Source organism: Amphichorda felina (genome assembly GCF_050947745.1).
Source record: "Amphichorda felina strain 45539 chromosome Unknown scaffold_9, whole genome shotgun sequence".
Classification (NCBI taxonomy): Eukaryota; Fungi; Ascomycota; class Sordariomycetes; order Hypocreales; family Bionectriaceae; genus Amphichorda; species Amphichorda felina.
The window spans coordinates 382,821-404,661 of record NW_028145041.1 but is presented as its reverse complement, the minus strand read 5'-3'; the positions used below and the strand labels follow the sequence as shown (position 1 = coordinate 404,661).

Genomic DNA, 21,841 nt, shown 5'->3' with positions numbered 1-21,841 from the left:
CTCGGTGGAATTGGCTCCAACCGGGCATGAGAAGCAGTGTAGTTTCAATCAACGCGACGCGGTGCGGTCGGCAGTGTTAAACATGCTGTCAAAGAAGCCGGCGCCACGTTGTGCCACAATACCAGCAACCAGAGCACTAGCGCTGTATTACGGTCTTACAGAGGCGCTACATAGTAATAAGGAAGGGAAATGTTGAAACCCATGTTGGCATGCCCATGGCAACTCAAAATCCGCTAATAATACCCCGATGGAGAGGGGGACGGCGTGCGGGTTGAAAGAATGTACCGGAACAAGTGTCAAGAGTCGTACCAAGGGGGGTGTCCTCATCACCATCAAAACATGTCTGGTACGTTTGAAGTCGATATTGAGCTAGAGGCGTTTCGATCCTCGGGCTTTCTCCTGGCGAATGGAAAGGATTGCGGAAGGAGGATATCCACGAGAGGGCAAATAATGGCGTGATGTGAGATGATAGGAGGACCGCGCGATCTAATCTTCAATGCAGAGACAAGTGAACTACAGCTACTATGTTTCCAGAAAGGCAGCTTCCAAGGGTATTCGGCCATCTCTCAAGGCTAATAATACTACTAGAAACTTAGTATGATGGTTCCCACTATACTAGTACTCGCAGTACTAGGGATCCTCGGCGACGGGGAGGTGTCCCAGTCCCATCGAATCTGGGCGTGTGCATCGGTTCAGCCTCAAGACGATGTGATCCGGGGACCCTTTCATCTCTTTGCCATGCAAAACTCGGGGACCCGCACTTGCTCGCGATCCATTCCCTCGGTGATGATGACTGATCGGACTCTGCGTGTTGGAGCTTGGGCAATATTAATAGGCATCATTATGCGGAGTGGCACGATGCACCTCGGATGCGCCTCACATGCGCCACGCTCTCTGCTCTTATGGCCACGATGAAACACTAAAGCCATTCCAGGGCATAGGCAGCTTCCCTCCCTCACCCCCGAGCGGATCCGGGAGGCTGGCCGGGAACTCCACCAACCCCGGGGGAGAAGCACGCACTGCAAGGCATGCACGCCCCCCGGTGTTGATACAAAGGCCCCTCCCCCCTGGGACCCCTAGACCCCGAAGCCCCCAGACCAGCTGCGAGTCATCCGGGTGTGTCGAGATTCCCATGTTTTTCCCCCCCCTGGGAGGGTCCCCCCAAAGGGAGAGAAGGTGAGCTCTGAAACTCGGACTTCTTCTTCTGGGTGGATAAGATGATATGATGGCTGGGGGGCCCCACCTCCGGGGCCGAGACGCCCGAATACTCGGAAACGGCATCCCTGCAGCGCCGGGATCCCCCCCGACCAACTCTGCACATAACAGTAGACCCCTCGTTTCAAACATGCAAAACATAATAATCATGGCCTGGGGAAGGAAAAGGATACATACTATGTATCCGTAGTAGCACTTGTAATAATAATAGAAAGGACAGCATCCCGAGCACCATCCCACCCTGATCCCAACATTGCCCATCCATCCCCCCTGCGAGGTTTCCCCCAACACCGGGCTTTGCACCTGCTTGCAGGCCTCACCCCTGAGATGCCCGCCCCCCGACCCTCCCGAAACGCCTTCCCCTGTGGGATAAACGAGCTGGCAAAAAACCCGGCCCCCAAACCCCCAGAGGTCCTTGCCTGCCTGCCTGCCTGCCTGCCTGTCCCTCCCTCCCTTACTGGCTGCAGAGCGCAAAGAAAACGTGACTCTCAACTCATGCGAGTGCTCTCTCAGGGGGGGTGATTACAGGATCCCCCGAGATTGAAGTGGCAGGTAATAGTAGTAGCAGTATTAGTATCCGTAGGGAGTACAGATAGTTGACCCCCCTCCCCCCCAAAAAGCTGTCTTGAGGCCCCGAACCCAGCCAGCGTTCTGTGTCGTGAGCATCCATCGCCAGATTTGGCGCCATCTGTGGCTGATACCCATTTTAGGGGTCCAGGGTGGCGGGTGTGTGCTGTGTGTGCAAGTAAGTCCCATGTTGGTTAACTTTTTTTTTTTTTGTTATTTTTAAATTTCTTGGGTTATTTTTGCACATCCATTTCTAAGCCTCCTCACACCATCATCCACGAGGTCACCATCAGATGACCCCCGTGCAGTAAGGCTGACTATGCTCCCGGGGCGGGATTGACGTGGCACGCATGCGCCGCGATCCTTGTCTCGTAGAAGCTAGCCGTGATAGAGGTGTTTGCTGCTTTGCGGCTGACAGCTGCATCTCCCAAGTCCCAACCCCAAGGTCAGACAAGTCTGTTGTTAGCACACCAGGGCAATCATGTGTTGATGGACTGAGACTGGCGCCCGAGACAAAACGGTGGCGGCCCGCCATGATAAGCTTACCCTTGGTCCTTGGTCCCTTGATTCCCGGGATTGCATGGGCGCCGTGTTCGAGGCCGGCGCCCCTCGCGCTGGAGGCCGCCGCCGGTCCAAATAGTCGATGAATAGTCCTGATATCCCACATACCAATACTGCCATGTACCAGAAAGTACTGCTGAATAGTATGTATGTAGGTGCCACCTCAGCTACATACAAGCGAAGCCTCTCTGCCGGCAGTTGTCTGGTGACACAACTCGGGGTCTCGATTTATCCGTAGCTTGTATTACCACCCGCCGCCACTGGCAGATAGTAATACTGGCAACCGAGAGGCCCCGTTGACATTCTCCAGAGCCAGCCGGCGAGCCGGATGATGCGCGCTTCCGAGGACCCTCCGTTCCGTACGTCCACTCAGTAAAGTACTCCGCACACACAAATGTCTTTAGCCACGACTTGCTGGGCCAATGGGTCACCGTGTCGCTGCCTGGATCAAGCGAGACTATGGAGACTGCTTCTGCGAATGATCAACCAGAGGAAGCCCGGGAGGGTGTTTGTTGGCGTTGTTGGCGCTGCTGGTGTCGTTGCTGCGCTGCATAGTAAGCCAAAGTGCATAATAGCACTCGGCCATGTACAATGTATGCGAGATGTGATACATCGCGAGGATACGCCAACACGTGGGGGGGGCGGATTCAAAGAACAACAAGGTAGTACGTACTCTACACGTAGCAGTACTCGTAGTGTGCCAAGATTCTGGGGGGCAGGACATGATGAGAGACAAGACGAGAGACAAGACGATATGCTGCTCGACATATTCGGATTGACCCTCGGTCCCCAAGACGGACGAGCCGTGCAGAATAGGCAGATCATGACCGCCCTCGGGTGGCCTAGACTCAAAGAAGCTCGCTTGGCGTAGACCCCGCGCGCCACGACGCTGAAATGGCCACTCGCTGCAGATGGATTTCCAGCATTTGCAGAATCCCCAGGGCGTCGCCGCAGGTGGCTGCGCCAGAGAGTCAATCATCAACCCAACACTTCTGCAGGTCAGAGATGCATACATAGCATTACATGCCGTGTTACTATGTAAGACCGAGCTGACCGACGGTGTGCTTGGTGTAGACTGTAGAAGTGCGTTGGGCTAAGCCCCGAAACGGGATAATAGCGGGAACTGGGACCCTGGGAGGATTCCATGGTCGGTCTGCTGAGCGCGGGCGACGTGCGCCGGTGACTTCGGTGTGCATGCCATGACGCCCACCAAAGAGCCAACATGGGATTGTTAGTTTGCTGAATGGTTGCCTGGCATCCGCATTTCAGTTTGGTCCGCCTCGTTCTGCAAGTCTGCATGCAAGCGGCCCGAACGAAGCCAGTCCACATTGAGAGTAATGTGCTATTTCAAGACGTGGGTGGCCTCTTCGTTCCTGGACAGAATAATTGCAACCTGGTCAAGGCAGGCGTCCCAAGGTGGACGGGCCATCGGTGCTTCGACGCTTTGTAGAATAGTGCCCATCCCCAGATTTGCTCTGGCGAAGCCTCGACAATTATCAGCCTGGGCCTTTTGATTTGGTAGGGTCTTGACGTAACCTCGATCTTGGCTACTCCATGCCACCCTGGCCCCTTGACTCGACGTCGCCCAGCCTCAAAGATTCAAAGATTCGCTGCACAGCTACTCCCATGTACCATGTGTGATGCACGACCCTGTGCGCGCAGGTGGGAGCCTGCCCTGCCCGTTCGACATTGCGGGGGCCGACAAAAGGGTGCCAGGGTTGTGGCGGTGCAGACTGCAATGAGTGCGTCCGGATGTTCCCCGTGTTGAAATACCCATGGATTGCTGTATGCGCGTGCAGGTCGTCTTGACTCTGCGATGCTCGTGAGCTCGTAAAGCGATGGCCAGGGGTCACAGTGTGCTAGGCTGCCCCTAGGGCTCCATGTCTGGCGGCATTGCTGCAGCGCTGGCGCCTGGGCTCTATTGCTCGTAGACGCCTTGGAGACCTTGGGATGGACCCGATGAGCGACCGGTACGGCGGTAGACTGCGCAAGACGAGTATGGATCGGGTGGTGAAATGGAGGCCGAGGTCAAGTAAGTACTTGGGCTGCTGAAGTAGTATACGCGTACTCGTACAGGCCTGGCAACCTCCAAAGTGGCGGGTGAAGAGGCTAAAATAAGACCCAGAAGAGTTACAGCGTCTCGCGGGGGAACTACGACGTACATAGCGCATACATACTTACCATGTAGTCAGACTGTGTGGTATTCGTGGTGCCACAACAAACCCCGCGCCACGATGCATCGGCTTTAACCACCACGACTCGCCATTGGCGCGATGCGAGCCGATGCGAGCGAGGGACGAACGATCTTCTCGTGGCGAGTCTTCTCGTGACGAACCTTCATCCTATCCTGAGATCCTGAGGGCAGCTCCATCAGGCCATAGTCGGCCCGTGCCCACTGACTTCCCCGCGGGGGCCATCATTCCTCAATTTCTAGCGAATCCCGTATGCAGCATGACGGTAATGACCTCAGCCCACACCCGTGACAAGATTGACCATGCAATCCCATATTCCCTCTGATTATTCGCGACAACCGCGCCAGCAGCTGCCAGCAGCTCCCAGCAGCTCCCACCAGAGTTGTACCGAGTAGGTACTCGTACTACATAGTACCATATGGAGGGCAGAGGGATACGATGTACAGCTAGCGACTCTGCGGAAAGCCTTCCGCTGGTGCAACCCAAAGCCCAAGGCCCCGGATGAAACAAGGCGTCACAGTAAGGCCAACTGGCAAATTGGTCCCGGATATCTGATCGAGCAAGCTGACATCCCGCACCTCCATACATTACCGTCGTTGCACCTCTGAGTAGGATGGTGTCGCCCCCGCTGGCTTCGAGCTTGCCAGTGTCTAGTCGCAATCATGGCCAGACCTGTCCAATGGCAGATGAACACGCGCCGCCTATTTGTTAATATACACCCCACTGCATGACTGAGCCATGACGATGGTATACTGCCATGGTAGCATGCCATTGTGGTTGCTGATAAAAAAAAAGTAGGAGTAGCAACCTAGTATCCACTGCCCTTGTGGGGAGCGCAGCCTCAGCCTCTTTGGCAGCCAACGATGCACGCCTAACATGCTCACGGGCAATGTACCATTGTGTGCATCCAACCCGCATCACCCGCAGCCGGTCGGCCAAACACTCGTGTCACTCGTTGCAGGTCTATCACGATCCCTGCACGAGACTGCGCCCTCGTCCATCCGTACATACATAGGTACATACGATGCAGTATTAGTAGTCGGACTCCAAGCGTGCTTGCCAAGGGGTCCCTGGTGGACGGGTGTGTTGATGTGCGCGGCCTTTGCTGTGCCCCAGAGCCTTGGGTGTCCGTTGGGCGAATAGCATACTACAGAGTAATAAACGCCCAGAAGTCCCTCAGCATAGGCGCCTGGGCATCTCGTAACGGCGTTGCAGCCCACTGCGACAGCCGGGGTGCCGGTCTAATTATGTGAGTTGTCTCGAGGTCCGGCTTGTCCGGGAGCGCCCATCATACAATCCAATCTCTGTTTGCTTGTTTGCGTTGTGGTGTGGGGGGTAGGTGTCGCTGGAGCTGTCAGTCTTGTGGCAGAACACAGAACCGAACCACTCTCCTCGGCCTCGCCATAATAAACATGCATGCGACGCAAATACAAGGAACAGAAACCCGCTTGGTCATTTGAATATGGGTCGATAGCGGACAGCGGAGCGTTTCTCCCTCCCAGCCACTGCCCAGAGATGCCGGCGACAAGGCACAAGTCCAGACGCCAATGCGGGATTCGCATCAGCTGGACTCGTGGGCAGTGAAGAGATTCCCATCACAGAGTGGAATTCGGTCTTGGAATGCCAGATTTTATTGGCATGGGTTGCCGCAATGGAGGCCTGCAACTTCCTTGTCCCTTGGTGTCCCTTGTCCTCGTACATACGAGCAGACGACGTAGTATCAGCGAATAGGTATCAGAAGTCGTCGCGGGGTCGCCCGGGACGGCTATGGTGGGGGTCGCAAATCATCTCAGGGTCCCCGACCTCGCCGCCTGTCTCGCCGGGTGTGAGATGCCCGTTCGACTCGCCAAGTTCGACTGGAGCTCCCGACATTGCGCGGATGGGCCATCACAGCGCACATATAAGCAGCCCAGCCAGCAAGGACGAATAGATTAGGGTTACAGCCAACTCGAAACGGCCAAGGAGCGGGGAGCGCGAGAAATGGCGCTCCGTCAATTACCTAGCCTCCTGCCAGTTGTGAGGGCCACCAAAGGGATCGTGTCTGTTCGCGTGACACACCTTTGCCCTTCTATTATCGGTGATCGTCCTCGTATCATCATGTTGCTTCTCGCGACACGAGGGCGAGCCAAGCACCAATCACTCCTCGGTGCCGCTCATAGTTCGCTATGCCCTGTCCTTCCTGAGAGGCTGCAGCGCCGCGGGATGAGCACAGGGACTCGAGCACCCATACTAGGTACATACGTATGTATGTACGAGTATGCCCAGACATCTAGTAAAGTGTACGAGTACGAGAGCAATTGACTAGTGTGGGGGGTTTTGCAATTTGCCCAGGAGGTCATCGACAAGTCCAAGACCCCCGTTCCTGGCCATGCCATTGTCAGTACTAGGTATCCGTATTACAATGTGGTATCCGCAGGCTGGTGGGCGTCGCGGAATGATTCGAGAACAGGAACAAAGCAGAACAAACGTCAGCCTGTCTCAGAAGCCCTGGTGTGACCCCAGCTCATCTCTGTGCCCTGGGACCAGCACGGGCACCACGCATCGGCCAGCGTTGACGTGGCCTCCGATTGGGCGCCCCGTGTCCATAGACGTCATAGTAGGAGTCGTCGTCGCCCCAAAGCCGTTCTGGCTATCCGAGTGGCCGGTGCCAGGCCCATGCAATCACGCTATTACAGCACCTTCAAGGAGAATGGAGATGCCCGACTCCTGAGAGCCTGACATCGTATTATTTCCCCATCTTCCAGGCTGTTCGGTCGACGATCGCATGGCCTTCCCACACCGCTACACGAGATCTCTGGGCGCTGCGCTTGTGGGTGGCTGTCATTGCGTACCGTCCCGTGAGTCAACCACCCACCACGCTGCCAATACCGGCCTGGGCACGGCACGTCCAAGCAACTGCCAAGCACATCATCAACTCGCCCTGGGTGAAGATGCGGCCACATGACGCCGGATAAGTAAATGTCGGTGAATCCAAACAGGTCGCGGATAGGACCAGGGTTCGGACGAGCATTGCCGTTGGCGAGCTTGTTGCCCATTCATCGTGCCTCTAGGGCAAGCAAAGACGACGCGGCCCCGGCTGCGCTCTTGGCTAATACCCCTAGAATGGATATCCCCAAGGGCTTGGAAGGGCCGTCTTCAAATTCACAACACGCACTGGGATGCGGGCGAATGAGGATTTTCGAGACACCGATCCCTGGCTTTCCTGCCCCGTCCATGTCCGAGTTAGTATTACTCGTACACCGTCGTGCTGACGGATTCCCCGAGGTCAGATGCGAAGCGGCGCACTTTTGCATCTGTTGTGGGTGCTCTACAGAGTAATACCAGAAGAGTTGAGGATCGCAATGGACCAGGGGGGCTACCAGCATTTCAGCAACACTGCAGCGGCAACAGGGCTGCAGAAAAGGTGTTTTAGAGGTGCCTCCAGCACCAGTCAAACACAACCCCGCCAATGCCGCCATGGTGTGCAGTACGTGTACACCTTTGCGAGGCCCAGGGAGAGTTTTTAAAAGCCAACCCCCCCTGGTGCTGGAGACTCTAACGCCACCCCAGCATCCAGACCTCTGGGATTCAAGTTGCCAGCCTTGACTCCGGGGTTCCGAGATGCCACACCACATGCCACATGAGGGTGTCAACCGACGGTTGAACAGCTACCTCCCATCCAAACACAGCGGATCTGTAGCGATAGATGCGGATGGGTCACCTTTTTGGGTATAAACAGGTTTGCGGCTGGTGGTCTCTTCATCCAAGGCTTCCAATCCACCATTTGTTGGTATTACAGCCGTTTTGCGTCTCTGGGCTACTAGCCGCGGATGTTCATGTCGCTGGGGTCTCCATGTGATGCAAGAAGAGCTGAGTTTTCTCTCTATCTTGGAGCTCTTCGCAATCGTCGCGCCCCTAAATCAGACGGATCTAAGTCCTGCAGGCCTCCCTGCCGGTTCTGGTGGAAAGGTATCGCAGCCTGAGCTTGATTTAGGGGCGCGACAATTAGTTCGGTGTCTAAACTTTCAGATGCACCGGATATCCACCATTGGCATTTATTTGAATGACAGCGCTAGCCCGTCGCGGTACGGTCACTGGTATTGTTCCACTCTCCTGTTCGAGGCGATGACCGGCCAGACAGAGTTTCACAATGACGACTCTTCTTCGTCAGGGCGAAGCGACACGATTTGAAGAGCATGGCGTTTGTAGCTTGGTCCCCCGCAGTCCCATATCCACGGACCTAGAAACTGATTATAACCTGGGATATGAAGACTTGCGACAGTTGATACGCTGGGATTGAACTTTTCGTAGCGTCAAACGGGCTGTATCCTCATAAGTAGGGTTTGTTTGAGAAATTCTTAGCTCGCGGTGAAGACCAGTCAGCCGTGGTCGCGATGAAATGTCTTGGCTATCGTCTTAGGCCCATGATTCTTTGGGAAAGATTGAAGAGTGCGCACGCAGCAGTAAACTCCGAGTATCTGTCCCAAATAGAACAACCTGGAACATCGGTCAGCCTCGTCGGGGTGTCTCTCCCTCACTTGTGTGCTTACTATTGGCAATTCCATAATACTAAAATGCCACATGTGCCTACCCAAGGTTGTAATTAGGTGGCCAGGTAAAGCGGGAGCATGCAGGGAGGCAGTGGGTGGCTGCATCTCTTGCCTGGCGCCACGAGGCATATCATGCATGATGCTTAAGGTAGTTTTCGGTGACGATTTGGCGGCAGGCCCGCCATTGCAGTAGGACTCGAACAGTAAAATCTAGCCACAATCGAAGAGCTCCATGGAAATGAAGGAGTTGCAACGATATGAACAAGGTACTAGTACCTGGTAATTGAGATGGAAGTAAGGTATGCCATGGAACTAGGTAGTTAGGGGACAACCATGTGGCAGGTTGTTGAGAATTTGGCACCCAGCCGCCAGTGGTGCAAGCACTGAGTAGCACCTGCTGCTACAGTAGGTACCTCCTTACCGACTTATGATGTGGTGACACCGTACCTCCCCATAGAGTAGGCATCGACTCACCGAAATTGGCACCTGTCACATCCGCCACTTTATTTGAAAACCGCATCAAATACTTCGTCGTCATGATTACTAGTAATAGCTGTAATACTACTAACTACTACTACTATTACTACTATGTAGATAAGGTACGGAGCACCCGTAGGAGTACATACTAGTAGGTAGGCGAAATGGTGAACAACTAAAGTGTGGGCGGGAGAGGCGTCTTCAATTTACTAGGGCGCCCTCTGTACTACTGAGACCGGTTGAGCTACGGATACCTCGCACCAACTGGAAGGCCCTAGAACGGCCTTCGCATTCAACCAAAAGTGAGGTGCGGTCGAGGCCATAGGCACAGGAGGGAACAGCGTATCAGCTTGTCGGTCAGACATGATGTTTGATTCCCACATTCCCACTACACTGTTATTAGTAGCTGTAATGTATTACTACAAGTGTCCGTACATAAGGACGTATAGGTGCTACCAGATAGGTAACACGTTAGAGATGTGTGGACCATCACAGCGTCATCCTAATTTCGAGACAAGTCTCTCCTGGCATGGAAAGATGCCTACTAAGAGGTACATACATACCTAGTAATAGTGTCCGTAATATCAAAAGTGAACATCAGTATCCGTAATAATAGTATCAGCATCGATGAGCATCAGCACCAGAGAAGCGGGGACCTTGCAGGAAGCCGGTGGAGGCGAACAGCCCCTCTGCAAGTGCTTCTAGCACCCCCCCACAGACCTATTAAAAGGTACCGGAACTTGGCTGCTATCTTCACCCCTCCATCCCCACCCGGCCTGGGGGTTTGGTCGCAAGGGGTAGCCTGTTGAAGGGGAGAAAAAAAAAATCCCTGAGCACTGACCAAACTGAGATTGGATGCAATTTGTCCACGTCCACCTGCAACTGTCCCGTCTCTTGGGTCACTTTGCCCCAAGGTGGCTGATGACTACACAGGTGCGCAGCACAGCATCCACGCGCAGGCCAGCATATCCGCAGTAGCACAATTTAGCTGAGCGACATTCTGAGGCTTTGGTATCGCCGTCAGCGCACTACGTGTGGAAGGAGAACGAAGACAAGGGCTAAAAAAAATAAATGCGCCTCTTTCCCCCATTGTTTCTTCCCCTGGAAACCTCCACGTCAATGTCAATCAAAGCCCCGGTCTATCCAAAGTGGCTTTGTGAGCGTGTACCTTGACTCACCCCTCAGGACACCGAACCAGGACCTCCCACTGCCCCAGCTCCTGGTAGCTCCTATTAGCCCATCCAAGCACACCTTACTAAAGTTGACTCCCACCCACCTGCCATACACACCCTCCCACCACATCAACCTCCCTTCTTCGAGCAAGCCATATTACTTTCTTCTCGACGTGCTTCAACGTCGCTTTCGTCTTCTCAACCAAAACGCCCGATTTCCTACGCCCTTATACGACGATTTCTCCCCACCATCACCGCACTGCTGGTCAGGACGACGCACTTCAGCGCAAGCTACCGAGTACTCAAATCCTGAATTTGCTGCTCTAGCGCCCTCCTTGCGCTCAACCGACGAGCCCTCTTGACGGTCACCCATCCCGAGCCTGCTCTAACCCGCTTTCTCGATAATTTCCTTGGACTTCTCCTACCGCGAACCTACAGCGCGACTCGATATCCGACCTCGCTTTCCTGTCGGGTACCCGCAACCCTCCAATTTACGCACAATTCGGTATCTTCGGGTTGGCCGAGAAGCTTGTGTCGAAGGCGTCATCTTCGCGCTTCCATTCAAGGCTTTCTGGGTAAAGCCTGGCCAAAGTGGTCGTTGAAGAGTGCTTCATTTATTTTCCGACTGCTCTGGGAGCAGCACCCTCTCGCCTGGCGACAATACCCAAAAAAGCGACCTGCATATCTCCTCCACCATCCGCCACCTCAGCATTGCACTGCGACATTGCGCACCTATATCTCGACTTGCGCCAGATCTGCAGCTCCCGCTCACCACCCCTTCTGGGATTATCGCGTGCGGCCCACCCAGCGACAGCTTGCCTGCAGCAACTGTTACCATACCCCTCCTTGACTGCCTACCCTCTGCGTCTGCGGCCCCAACTCGTCTCGTTTACGCTCCCGGCCCTGATACAGAGCCCGTACAAGGAAGTTCGGCATCCGCATCTTCAGATACACCCTGTGGCGCCCTGGTCCCCGGTCTTTGGTTTACTCCCTGTCAAGCAGGCTGACGACGTCTCCTTCTTGGTCACCTGCTCAACCTTCAACCCCCCGTTGCTTTTCCCCGCACCCCCAATTGCTGGAGCGGCCCGTCCCATCATGTATGCCGCACTTGGTCGCATTGTATAAATGTTGTGACCCAACCTTTCTGAATCGCCCCAGGTCACTCTTTCGAAAGCGCATTCCGTCGCCCGCCTGAGCCATGTCAAGCTATCCAGATCCACACCATTCACGCTCTTCTCTATTGGGCTACATGATGTCCATATTTCCGTCTCAGCAAAAACAATTACGACCTAGTCAGGTTCAGACCAGCCTCGAAACGCAGGCTTCAACCTCTTTGCCTTTATCGGCAAAAAGTGGTTCCTCCGTGGCCTCCAGCTCACAGCAAGGCTCTCCTATAATGTCTCCAGATACCGCTGTTCTAACGAACAGTTCCTCCATTCAAGCATCGCCGGAGCCGGTGCGTGGAACTGACGAGGAACAATGTCCTCCAAACTTCCAACTCCCAGAGTCCATCGTGTCTCGCAAGACCAGCTCCAACTCTCTCGGCCAGAGCTTAATGAACCAGTCGAGCGCCATTCCTGAAACTCCTGGAGCCGGCTTCAGCCCAAATGCTACCAACCAGAAGACAAGTCTGATGCGGCGTATATCGAGTCGCGCGTCGAGACGCCTCACCAGCGGGAGGCGCCAATCGTCAGCTGCACCGACAAGCCGTGATGCCAGTGTTGGGCCCTGCCTCTTGCGACGACGCAGCGACAGCACCGCCACCGCGCCACCCGACTTCCCCCCCGTCGCGATCGACTCAGACTCCGACTTAGATGATAGGGATGATGTGCGTTTTTTCCGCGCCACAGGTGGCCATGACGCCTCGGTTCGGAGTGCTTCGGCTGGCAGTACTGCTGACTCCGCTGGCGAAGAGCCAAACACGATGAATGCTCCTACCGTACCCGCCGCGTTGCAACGTGGGACATGGTTGGTCAAAGTCTCCAAGAAGAGCCGCCCCAAACGAGTTTGCCTTGTGTACGATCCCGACTCGAGCAAGCTCACTTGGGACAAGAAGCGTCCGAACAAGTTCGTCCACCTAGACGAGGTATTGGCCGTCCGCAGTGGCTCCGATGTTCGTCAATACGGCATCGACCTGAACAGACCCGAAGCAGAGGGTTTACTGTTCACCATTATATACTCTGTCCCGAGGAAGTCGGATAAAATCATGCACCTTATCACCGAAAGTCGCGATATCTGCAAGGTGTGGACATCCTTTCTCGATGACATGCTAAGGCATCGACAAGAGCTCATGACTTCACTCATGGCGTTCAATGATGACGCCATAGCCCAGTACTGGCAGTCTGAAATGGCCAAACAATTTGGCGAGCATCCTCGCTCACCTGCGCAAGAGGAGCTTGATGTCGCGGGCGTCAAACGCGTTTGCCAAAAGCTTCACATCTACAGTTCGCAGGCGACGCTTGAAGCCAACTTCTACCAGTCAGATGTGCGTCGGCGTGAAAGGCTTAGCTTCTCGGAATTCATGGACTTCTTGCGACGCATGAACCAACGACCCGAAATTCGCCGAATCATCCGAAGCATTGCAGAGCAGCCAGAAGTTGGTATCAGAATGGACGAGTTTCTCACATTCCTCCGTGACTTTCAAGGAGAGAACGTTGACTCCAATCGCGGCGCCTGGGAGAAGGAGTTCACGAGACTCATCCGCAAGCCTGGCGCCGAGCGAGCGGACACAGATCGACCCGAGGCGCAGATGATGTCCGAGGCTGCCTTCATCGGCTACCTAAGTTCCAAACACAACGGGCCCTTGGTCGAGGAACCACAGGAGTACACACTTGATCGACCCATGAATGAGTATTTCATCTCGAGCTCTCACAACACGTATCTTACGGGCCGCCAAATTGCAGGCACCTCGAGTGTCGAAGGATATATCTCCGCCCTCGTCCAAGGCTGCCGCTGTGTTGAGATTGACTGTTGGAATGGTCCAAACGGTCAGCCTAAGGTGACACATGGCCAAACACTCACAAGCAATGTAAGCTTCAAGGAGGTTTTGGTTGTCATCAAGAAATATGCCTTTGTCAAAACGCTCTTCCCACTGTGGATCTCTCTTGAGGTTCGATGCAGCGAGGAACAGCAACGAGTCATGGCCATCATCCTGAGGGAAGTCTTTGGCTCTCAATTGATTGAGGAGCCTTTATCTTCGAACCTTGACAAACTCCCCTCGCCATCGCAGCTTTTGGAGCATGTGCTTGTCAAGGTAAAGAAGCCCAAGGAGCCTCAGGCCATTGAGCCCACCAGCCGACGCCGGGGCAACAGCCTGACCTCGCCGCTGATCAGACCCACCTTCTCTGAGAATGTGATACCATCGCCTTCACAGTCGCTTCCACAGAGTCCTATGCTAGCCCCCAGCCATTCATCCCGGCGCCTCGCAAGCAAGAACAGGGTCAATACCATTGCCGAGGGCAGGGTGACGGACTTACTAAATGGCAACACTAGCGATAACGACAGCGGCAGCGACTCGGGGTCATTTGACACTGACAACACGGTCAAGGCTCTTGGCCAGCTTGGTGTTTACTGCGCCGGTGTCAAGTTCAACGGATTCGACACACCAGAGGCGAAGGAGTTCAACCACATCTTTTCGTTCCAAGAATCGACGCTGTCCAGGAACTCGAGAACGAAGGACATGAAGATGGCACTCGATCTCCATAATATGAGATACCTGATGCGGGTCTACCCCGACCCCACGCGCGTCCAGTCTAGCAATTTCGACCCGTTAATGTACTGGCGACGGGGTGTTCAAATGGCGGCGCTGAACTGGCAGAGTAACGACGTTGCCCTCCAAGTGAACCGCGCCATGTTTGATGGCGGTACGGATTCATCTGGATACGTCCTCAAACCTCCGGGGCTTCGCAACATTCAAGTTCTGCCTTACAATACGGATATTGCAGGGGGCAAAAAGGAACGATCGATTGTCGACTTCAGAGTCGATCTTCTCTCCGCGCAGCAGCTCATGCGTCCGGTAAAATTGGCCGCCTACAAAGCGATGAATCCCTACGTCGAGGTCGAAGTTTTCGATGGGAGATCGAATTGCATCAAGGATCTCCGGACAGAAACTGTTGCGCATGTCGAGAACCCCCTAAAGGCGCAAACTGAGATTGTCCGCGAGAATGGCTTCAACCCCATGTTCAACGAGGGCCAGTTCAGGTTCCGGATTACGACCAAGTATCCGGAGTTTATCTTTGTCAAATTCACCGTCAAGCTGTCCCCTAACGGCGAGAGCTACAGCAGCAACAACAAAGACATCTACGGGATCGCCTCGTGGACCGCCAAACTCACCAACCTCAGGCAAGGCTACCGCACTATACCACTGGAGAACGAGAAGGGTGAACAGTATTTGTTCTCAACATTGTTTTGCCGGATCCAGGTAGATCCCATTGTGAAAACCATGGTTGAGGCTCCGCGGCGCAAGCAAGAGGTCAGCAAGCTCAAAAGCCTAGGAGGCAAGGTCTTTGGGCGAATTGGCACTAGCCCACGCTCTAGTGTTGATAAGGGCAGTGTGGAGAAGACAGGCTTTGAGAGCGCAGTCTAAAGCTTCTACTCCTAGTCCTCTTCAGTTTCTTTCAATCGCATGGAAATGGTTCCTCCTATCCATCTGTGCCCATGGCATTTAGAGACTCTTTCTCCCCTGGGCTGGGAGACTACAAGTCAGTACTCAAATCACCTCGTCCCACGACCTTGATGGTCCCGGCGCGCTGGCAGCGGGGGATACGCGGGCTTTACTTTCATTCTCAAGAGGCTGGACCAACTGTGTCTTACTACCGTTTGTTGGAGATCTAGCCAACATGCATTTTCTTTGATATTTCCTTTGTTTGCAATGGGGCATGAAGTCCGAAATGGGAGACTAAAAATACCCCATATCTTGAAATTTGTCGGTTTGAATGATGGCATACAGGTTCACCCAAGGCAAGGGGATGCATATACCACTACGCAAGTTTGGAATCTCTGTTTTTGAACGGACAAGGCATAGCATATGGAAAGGAACATCAAAATCGTTACATAGACAGGGGCAGGGAAATCACGGTTGCTTTGCTCCATTATTTTTTCCCCTTGGTTTTGCTGCTTCCGTCTCAACCGAATTGGTGGCGGCGAAGGATGCTCGAGCAGGTTTGTTTGGCGCACAGGGGGCTAGTGTTTTCCTTTCTCCTGGTTCGGGATCTGCATATGGGACACTTTGGGACGCGGGCCATGCATGATAAAGCACCACTGGCGGCTCACGCTGCAAGAATGCATACGTACTACCTACCTCCCGGCTGGGCCGGGAGAAGGGAGCAATAAGAGGACGTCCTGTGCCATTGGGGGGCCGCTAGCTCACTGATGGTCGGAGCGCCGAATTCCCGAAGAAAGGAGTTATTAACGAATGAAACGACATATTATGAAACAAACATATTGACTGACAACTTTTCCACGTGCCAACTCGGATCTCGGTGTCGGTGTGTTTATGGCTCCTGAGTCCTACCCCTGACGAGCCGGTATCGAGGATGCCGAATTACGTACCGGTAAGGGAGATGACGTAGCGGGCAACGTGGGAAATAATCCTCTGATTCAGGGGTTCATACTTTTTTCCCCTGGGGTCATTTCATATTAACATGTAGATCTACGGGTATCTACCCCCCCTTTTTTTGCACTTTCTTACACTGCCAAGCTTAAGGGGCCAGCTTAGGTCAGGGGATTGGGGAGGGGGGGGTGTATGTGGAGATTTGGGCGATCTTGTACTCGTACCATTCTGTGTGTATCTGTACAAAGACGAAAAGAGAGGCAAAGACAAAGACCATCTTTGCCGCTTTGGCGTCTAAAGAGCCAAGATGAACGTTACGTACACCCATCCGTAACGCCGAGGCGGGACGCGCGTACAATGGAGAATGTAGTATGTATGCAATGTACTCTGTACTACGTTAGGCACTATCGGAAAAGCCAATGTCTTGGAACGACGAATGAAAACTCCAAGACAGGAAGGGAAAGATCCGTCCCATCCAATCTCGCCATGCCATTTTCTATACCGTAGATAGTCATTATAATATTCCAAGCTGAAAGAAAGGGGGAAAAAACCAAGCCGCTCATCCCTCAGTCAACACCCTCGTCAGCCTCGAAGCGCGGACTTGACGTGCGCTCACTGCCAATGTTGCTGTGCTGCGTCCTCAACACGCCGCTCGCACCGGTGCGGCTCCACCCGCCGTTGGTGACGACGTTCATAGCGTTGTGCTCCGCCTGTTGCCTGGACACCTGCTGGTTTGCATCCATGTAATAGTGGCTGTGTGCTTCCTCGGCGTCTATCTCGTCCAGTTCATCCTCCACGGTCCGGCCGCGCGGGCTAAGGCGGCGCAAGGGAACATCTTGCGTCCCGTCGGCATAGAGGCTAGGATCTCGGCCGAGCACGCGGTCAGCCTTGCTGGGTGTCCTCCTGCCGCTATCGGGGGGTGTCGGCGGCGCGAGGTGTCGCCCACCGCCGTTCGCGTCGATCCTGGTGATGGCGGGTGGCTCGCTGTTGCCGTCGAAGCCGCCCCAGCCGGCATTGACCTCGCGGGCAACCTGCTGCTCGCGCTCGGCACGTAGACTGTCGCGGGCATCGAGCCACTTGGGGCTGGCTTCCCATGCCCATCCGTCACCAGTAGTGTTGCAGATGGGGAGGATCCACAGCCATGGAACAGGGCCGAGCAGATGGCGCAAATTGCGCCGCCAGCCCAGGTCAAAGGCATTGGGAAGTTTGCCAGAGTCCTGCTCGTCGAGGTACTCCTCGTAGCGCTTACGAGACCGCTGGGTCTCCATCTCATGGTACGACATTTGCACGGGATTCTGCGGACGAGGGAGTTCGATTGTACGGCGCTCTTCGCCCTCCTCGGGGCGGGTAACTCCGGGGACGGCGTTGGCGTGGAAGTCAACAAACTGCTGGGCAGCCTGGGGCACGCGGTTCGCGGGGTCATGGGCTTGTTGGAAGGTCTTCTTCAGCGGAGAGAGGTACCTCGTCTTCTCGAGGCACTCAATGGTCGTCTGGCCACGGCTGGCGAGCATAATGTGCCAGGACGTAAAGGCACCGACGACGATGGCAATGATGCCACTGCAAACGGAGAGCATGACAAAGTTGACGGGCATAAGCGTCTCCATGTACTGAGTGTTGGTGAGGACCTCGTTCCAGACCCAAGTACCACTAACAGCAAAGCAGTAGAAACAGAAGAGGGTAGTATAGATGAGGAAAAGCAGGAAGGCCTTGTGGTTGCGCAGGCCAATGCAGGTGGCGAGCCAGGGGCAATGGTGGTCCATCTTGAGGACGCACCGACGGCAGGTCGAGCAGTGGTGGGCGCGGTCGGGCTTGCGGGCCTGGCATTTCTTGCAGTAGCGAAACTCGCCGTTGCTCTTGACGGTGAAGGATGTGGCATGATTAGGACCGGCTTGTGAGGTCGGTAGGAGGCCGTAGCCATCGTCGTTGGTCGTGGAGCCGGGATTGGTGAAGACGGCGGTGGTGTAGGACCAGTTGAGGAGTAGGTAGAGGAGGACGCCAAAGGTAGATGATGTAGTGCCTTGGGGACTGTCAGTATTTGCTAGCCTTGGGAATACCGCTCGAACAGAACGGCGCACCTATCCAGTGACTACTGGTGCCGGAGGCGCCAATCTTGACCACCACCCATACGCCCCACGTCGTCAGACCATAGACAAAAACCAAGGGCGTGTACTTTGCCGTCACGCAGCATGCTCGTTCGAGCTTCCGCGTATACCGGCGGATCATGGCGAAATCAATCACGGTCAGGGAAGTCTCAAGTCGTCGTCGCGCTCATAGACCATGGTCTCGGGGGCAATCTCCGTGGAGCAGGCGTCGCGTTGTCTCGTCGTCGAACTGGTCGGACTCGGATTCAAGGCTGCATCGTCTATGTGGTCGAGGTCGCACGGTCGGAAACTCAGCTTGGTCAGTGCCGGACGGGATGAAAGAAGCGAGAGATGTTGCCAATCAGTAATGCAGATCGGAGGGAAGACGTGCCGTTTGGTAAAGACCCTAGCTTGCCTGCGTGGTCGAAGTGGACAGGAGACAACCCGAATGAGGCTTAGGTCATCAGGGGCGGCTGCGAACGGGGCGGAGCCGCGAGGCCCGCAGGAGTTTAGCGAAAAAAAGCGAGACACCATCGTAGTATTCTATGCCTATGCATACTCGTCCATTCGTACTCATATACAGATTTTACCGTTGCATTCGTGTAATTTGTATGTGTACATTTGTGCTCCTCTGTCTCTATACGCATAATAGATTCCTAGGGATCATGTGTTATCTTTATGTTCTATCCGTACAGATAATACTTACACGTAGGATATTACTAGACTTGTATTATCCGTAGTTGTGTTAGTGTCTCACTTCTTTTTGCTAGTACGGAACCACCCGGCTGGGTTGGGGTGGCTGACACACATCACGTCGTGGCTTGCAACTTGATCTCGCGAACATTTTGCTGCCATCCATCTGCTCAGACTCAACGGGCTTCTTCGTTCTGCTGCTAGGTAGCTATTTGTGCTCTTCCCAGCCTGATTCGATCCTATACCACCACACAGCAATCTCAGCTTGGGCTGCGACGGGACACGGCCGTGCATGCAATGACCCTTCACCATTGAACCAACTTGGCAGGACCTTCCTTATTCTCTGGCTTCGCAACCCTGCCCCCATTGCCAAACATCTTGCGCGAGGACTCAGACGTGTGATAAATGAGAGTTCCATCATCGTGGTGATCAGGATCGACATCAATGATGCCGCCCGTGAGCTGATCCAAATAGGCATTGTATTCATGGCTGGCCCGGATGTTGCAGCGCAGGCTAGACGATTCCGAGTGAGCCGTCACCGCCGCCAGTGTCTTGAATCGTTTGTAGCAGTACGGGCAGATGTAAGTCTTGTCGCCGTGCGCAGGGGATCGCAAATGTGCAATGAGGCCCCCGGCCTTTTTGAAACCTTTCCTAGTGGTACATTAGCTCGCTCTGTCCTCGGGAATCACCATGAGCCAGTCTATAAACCCACATGCAGCCCTTTCGTGGGCAAGCGAAAGTCTCGGAATACAGGCAAAAGTAGCGAGCTGTGTTGAAGCTTGGATGGTCTGGGTCATCGGGGTCCAGGTAATCGTACACCTGTCTAGCACTAGGGCCCGTGGCTTCCTTCAACTGCTCCTTCGTGGGACGCTGTGCCGGGGCGGCTTTGGGAAATACGTTCTCCTGCTCGGCCCAAGCACTGGGTTCTTTCTTATTCCGAATACTAAGCTCTTTGGTCTGCTCAGCCAGGCTGCCCAAGTTAGGAACAGCATCCTCGCTCGGGCTGTTTCCAGCACCAGCCTGGCCATTCAACTTGGGAAAGTCATTCTCTTCAAACTTGGGCGGCTTCTGTTCCTCTTGGTGGGCCCACGGGACTGTCGTCGTATAGTTGTCAGGTTTGTTCGAAGGCATGAACTTGGCGTAGTTTCCCCTAACCGGCCCCTGGGTAAGAGCCTCCAGTTTCTGGGGGAATTCCTGCTTCTTTTCGCGGGCCGCCTCAATTTTGGCGATATCGATCCGAGTACACTCGCCAGACTCGATGTGAGCCATGAGGTGAGAAATGCGGGAGAACGGGCCACGGCCACATCCGGGGCAGTCGAGCTCCTGGGTGTGCGGATGACACTATGCAAGTATTAACGATTACCTTTGGTGGAAGCAGTCTTGCTATTGCTGTTGGGGTAACAGAGGCTCACTTCTTGGATATGAGAAATCTCTGCCTCCTCGGTCGTAAAGTCAACTCCGCAAAACTTGCAGTGAATGTGCTTCTCCGAGCCTCGGGCGCGCTTCTCGGCCTTGTGATTCATGAGAGCCTCCTTGGAAACAAACCGAACATTACATGGCCGACAGAGGAATTCGCCATAACCCTGGAGCTTGGGGTTTGCGGGTGCCATGTTGAGAGTGCTGTTCACGAGGGTACACAGGAATAGACGCGACAGTGAGCAGAAGCGGGAGACTAGAAGGAGGAATGAGGGCAGTTCTGAGTAGTAAGAGAAGTTGAAAATAATTCGAATATGGGGGGAGGACAGTGGTAAGTCTCCCAGAGGCAGCTTCCCGCCATACCAGCTGCCGACAGCTGGCAACAGACGTCGGACTCTCCTGCCCCAACCATAGAAGCTATGACCGGATATCTGGATTATATCATTTCCTCAATTACATACCAGAAGAAACGTACATTTGCAAATAAGGTCCTCCGTTTAACACAATACGGCCTTTTTCAGTAACCCCCAATCTTACAACCGGACCTAGGTAGTAGTAGAAAATGGTAGGGGGCCGGGACTCTAATAAGATACCCTTAGGTACCTAGTTCGTGGGATTGTTGAACCATTGGGGGATCACGCACTAATCGCTTGTACTTGGACATGCTCTTGTCAACGAAACGTTGAGGGAGAAAGTCTCAGGTTTTGCATTTACAGACCCTAGGTGCCTTTCAAGAGTCCCTACCTACCTGACTACCTACATGATCTGTTCTGACCCTCATGCCCTGCGCAGAACCTGCAACCAACAGTAGTAGCGTAGCTATACGAGCCTTGAAACTTACCTACCTAGGTACCCATTACATTAGGCCTCTAGCTTATTTATACCATTATATTAGTAGAGACCAGGGCGCCTGTCCTCATGCCCACCCCGCCCTTTCCTCTCTCAACTTCTCATCACTCGTGTTACTTGGGTCTAACAGTGCCACTTCTACGATTGCTTTCCGGGATTATAAGACAAATCTTGATCAATTTGCTCGCCGTTTTTTCTGTAAGTATTTAGGTTGCCTTAAAATCTGCAAACAGGGGCTTAAATTTGCCTCCCTGCCTTCTTCGAATATAGTGACCCTGCGGAGTAAAATCACCTCTGGGTTGATAAAAGGACTATCCCCGCTCAAGAATAGCTTAGAAACCCTACGCATTGAATCAAGAGAATAGAAACCCTGCATCTTCATGCCTTAATAATATACGCAGGAGTCAAATTCTTTGAAAACTACTGCCCCGAACGTCAAAGCATTATTCGGAGGCAACCCTCACCATCACTCCCTTAATGACGGCGACAGAACCTCGATCCTCAGCGAGATTACTACAATGAAGATCATATGACAACG

The 21,841-nt window shown here is 54.1% G+C and overlaps 3 protein-coding genes across 3 annotated transcripts; 1 reads left to right on the top strand and 2 right to left on the bottom strand.

The window, feature by feature from the left end:
• Positions 1-12,109: 12,109 nt before the first annotated feature.
• On the top strand, positions 12,110-15,298 carry ACO1O0_008662 (uncharacterized protein; the record flags this gene model as incomplete). The annotated part of the gene is made up of 1 exon (XM_083198026.1): positions 12,110-15,298. The coding sequence occupies one exon, from the start codon at positions 12,110-12,112 to the stop codon at positions 15,296-15,298; it is 3,189 nt and encodes a 1,062-aa protein (XP_083045761.1).
• A 1,532-nt stretch (positions 15,299-16,830) lies between these two features.
• Positions 16,831-18,487, bottom strand: PFA3 (Palmitoyltransferase PFA3; the record flags this gene model as incomplete). Its single annotated transcript, XM_083198025.1, has 2 exons — positions 16,831-18,281; positions 18,340-18,487. The coding sequence occupies 2 exons, from the start codon at positions 18,485-18,487 to the stop codon at positions 16,831-16,833; spliced, it is 1,599 nt and encodes a 532-aa protein (XP_083045760.1).
• Positions 18,488-19,343: 856 nt separating this feature from the next.
• Positions 19,344-20,648, bottom strand: ACO1O0_008660 (uncharacterized protein; the record flags this gene model as incomplete). Its single annotated transcript, XM_083198024.1, has 3 exons — positions 19,344-19,689; positions 19,751-20,379; positions 20,451-20,648. 3 exons carry the CDS (start codon positions 20,646-20,648, stop codon positions 19,344-19,346), a joined length of 1,173 nt encoding a protein of 390 aa, XP_083045759.1.
• Positions 20,649-21,841: the final 1,193 nt, after the last annotated feature.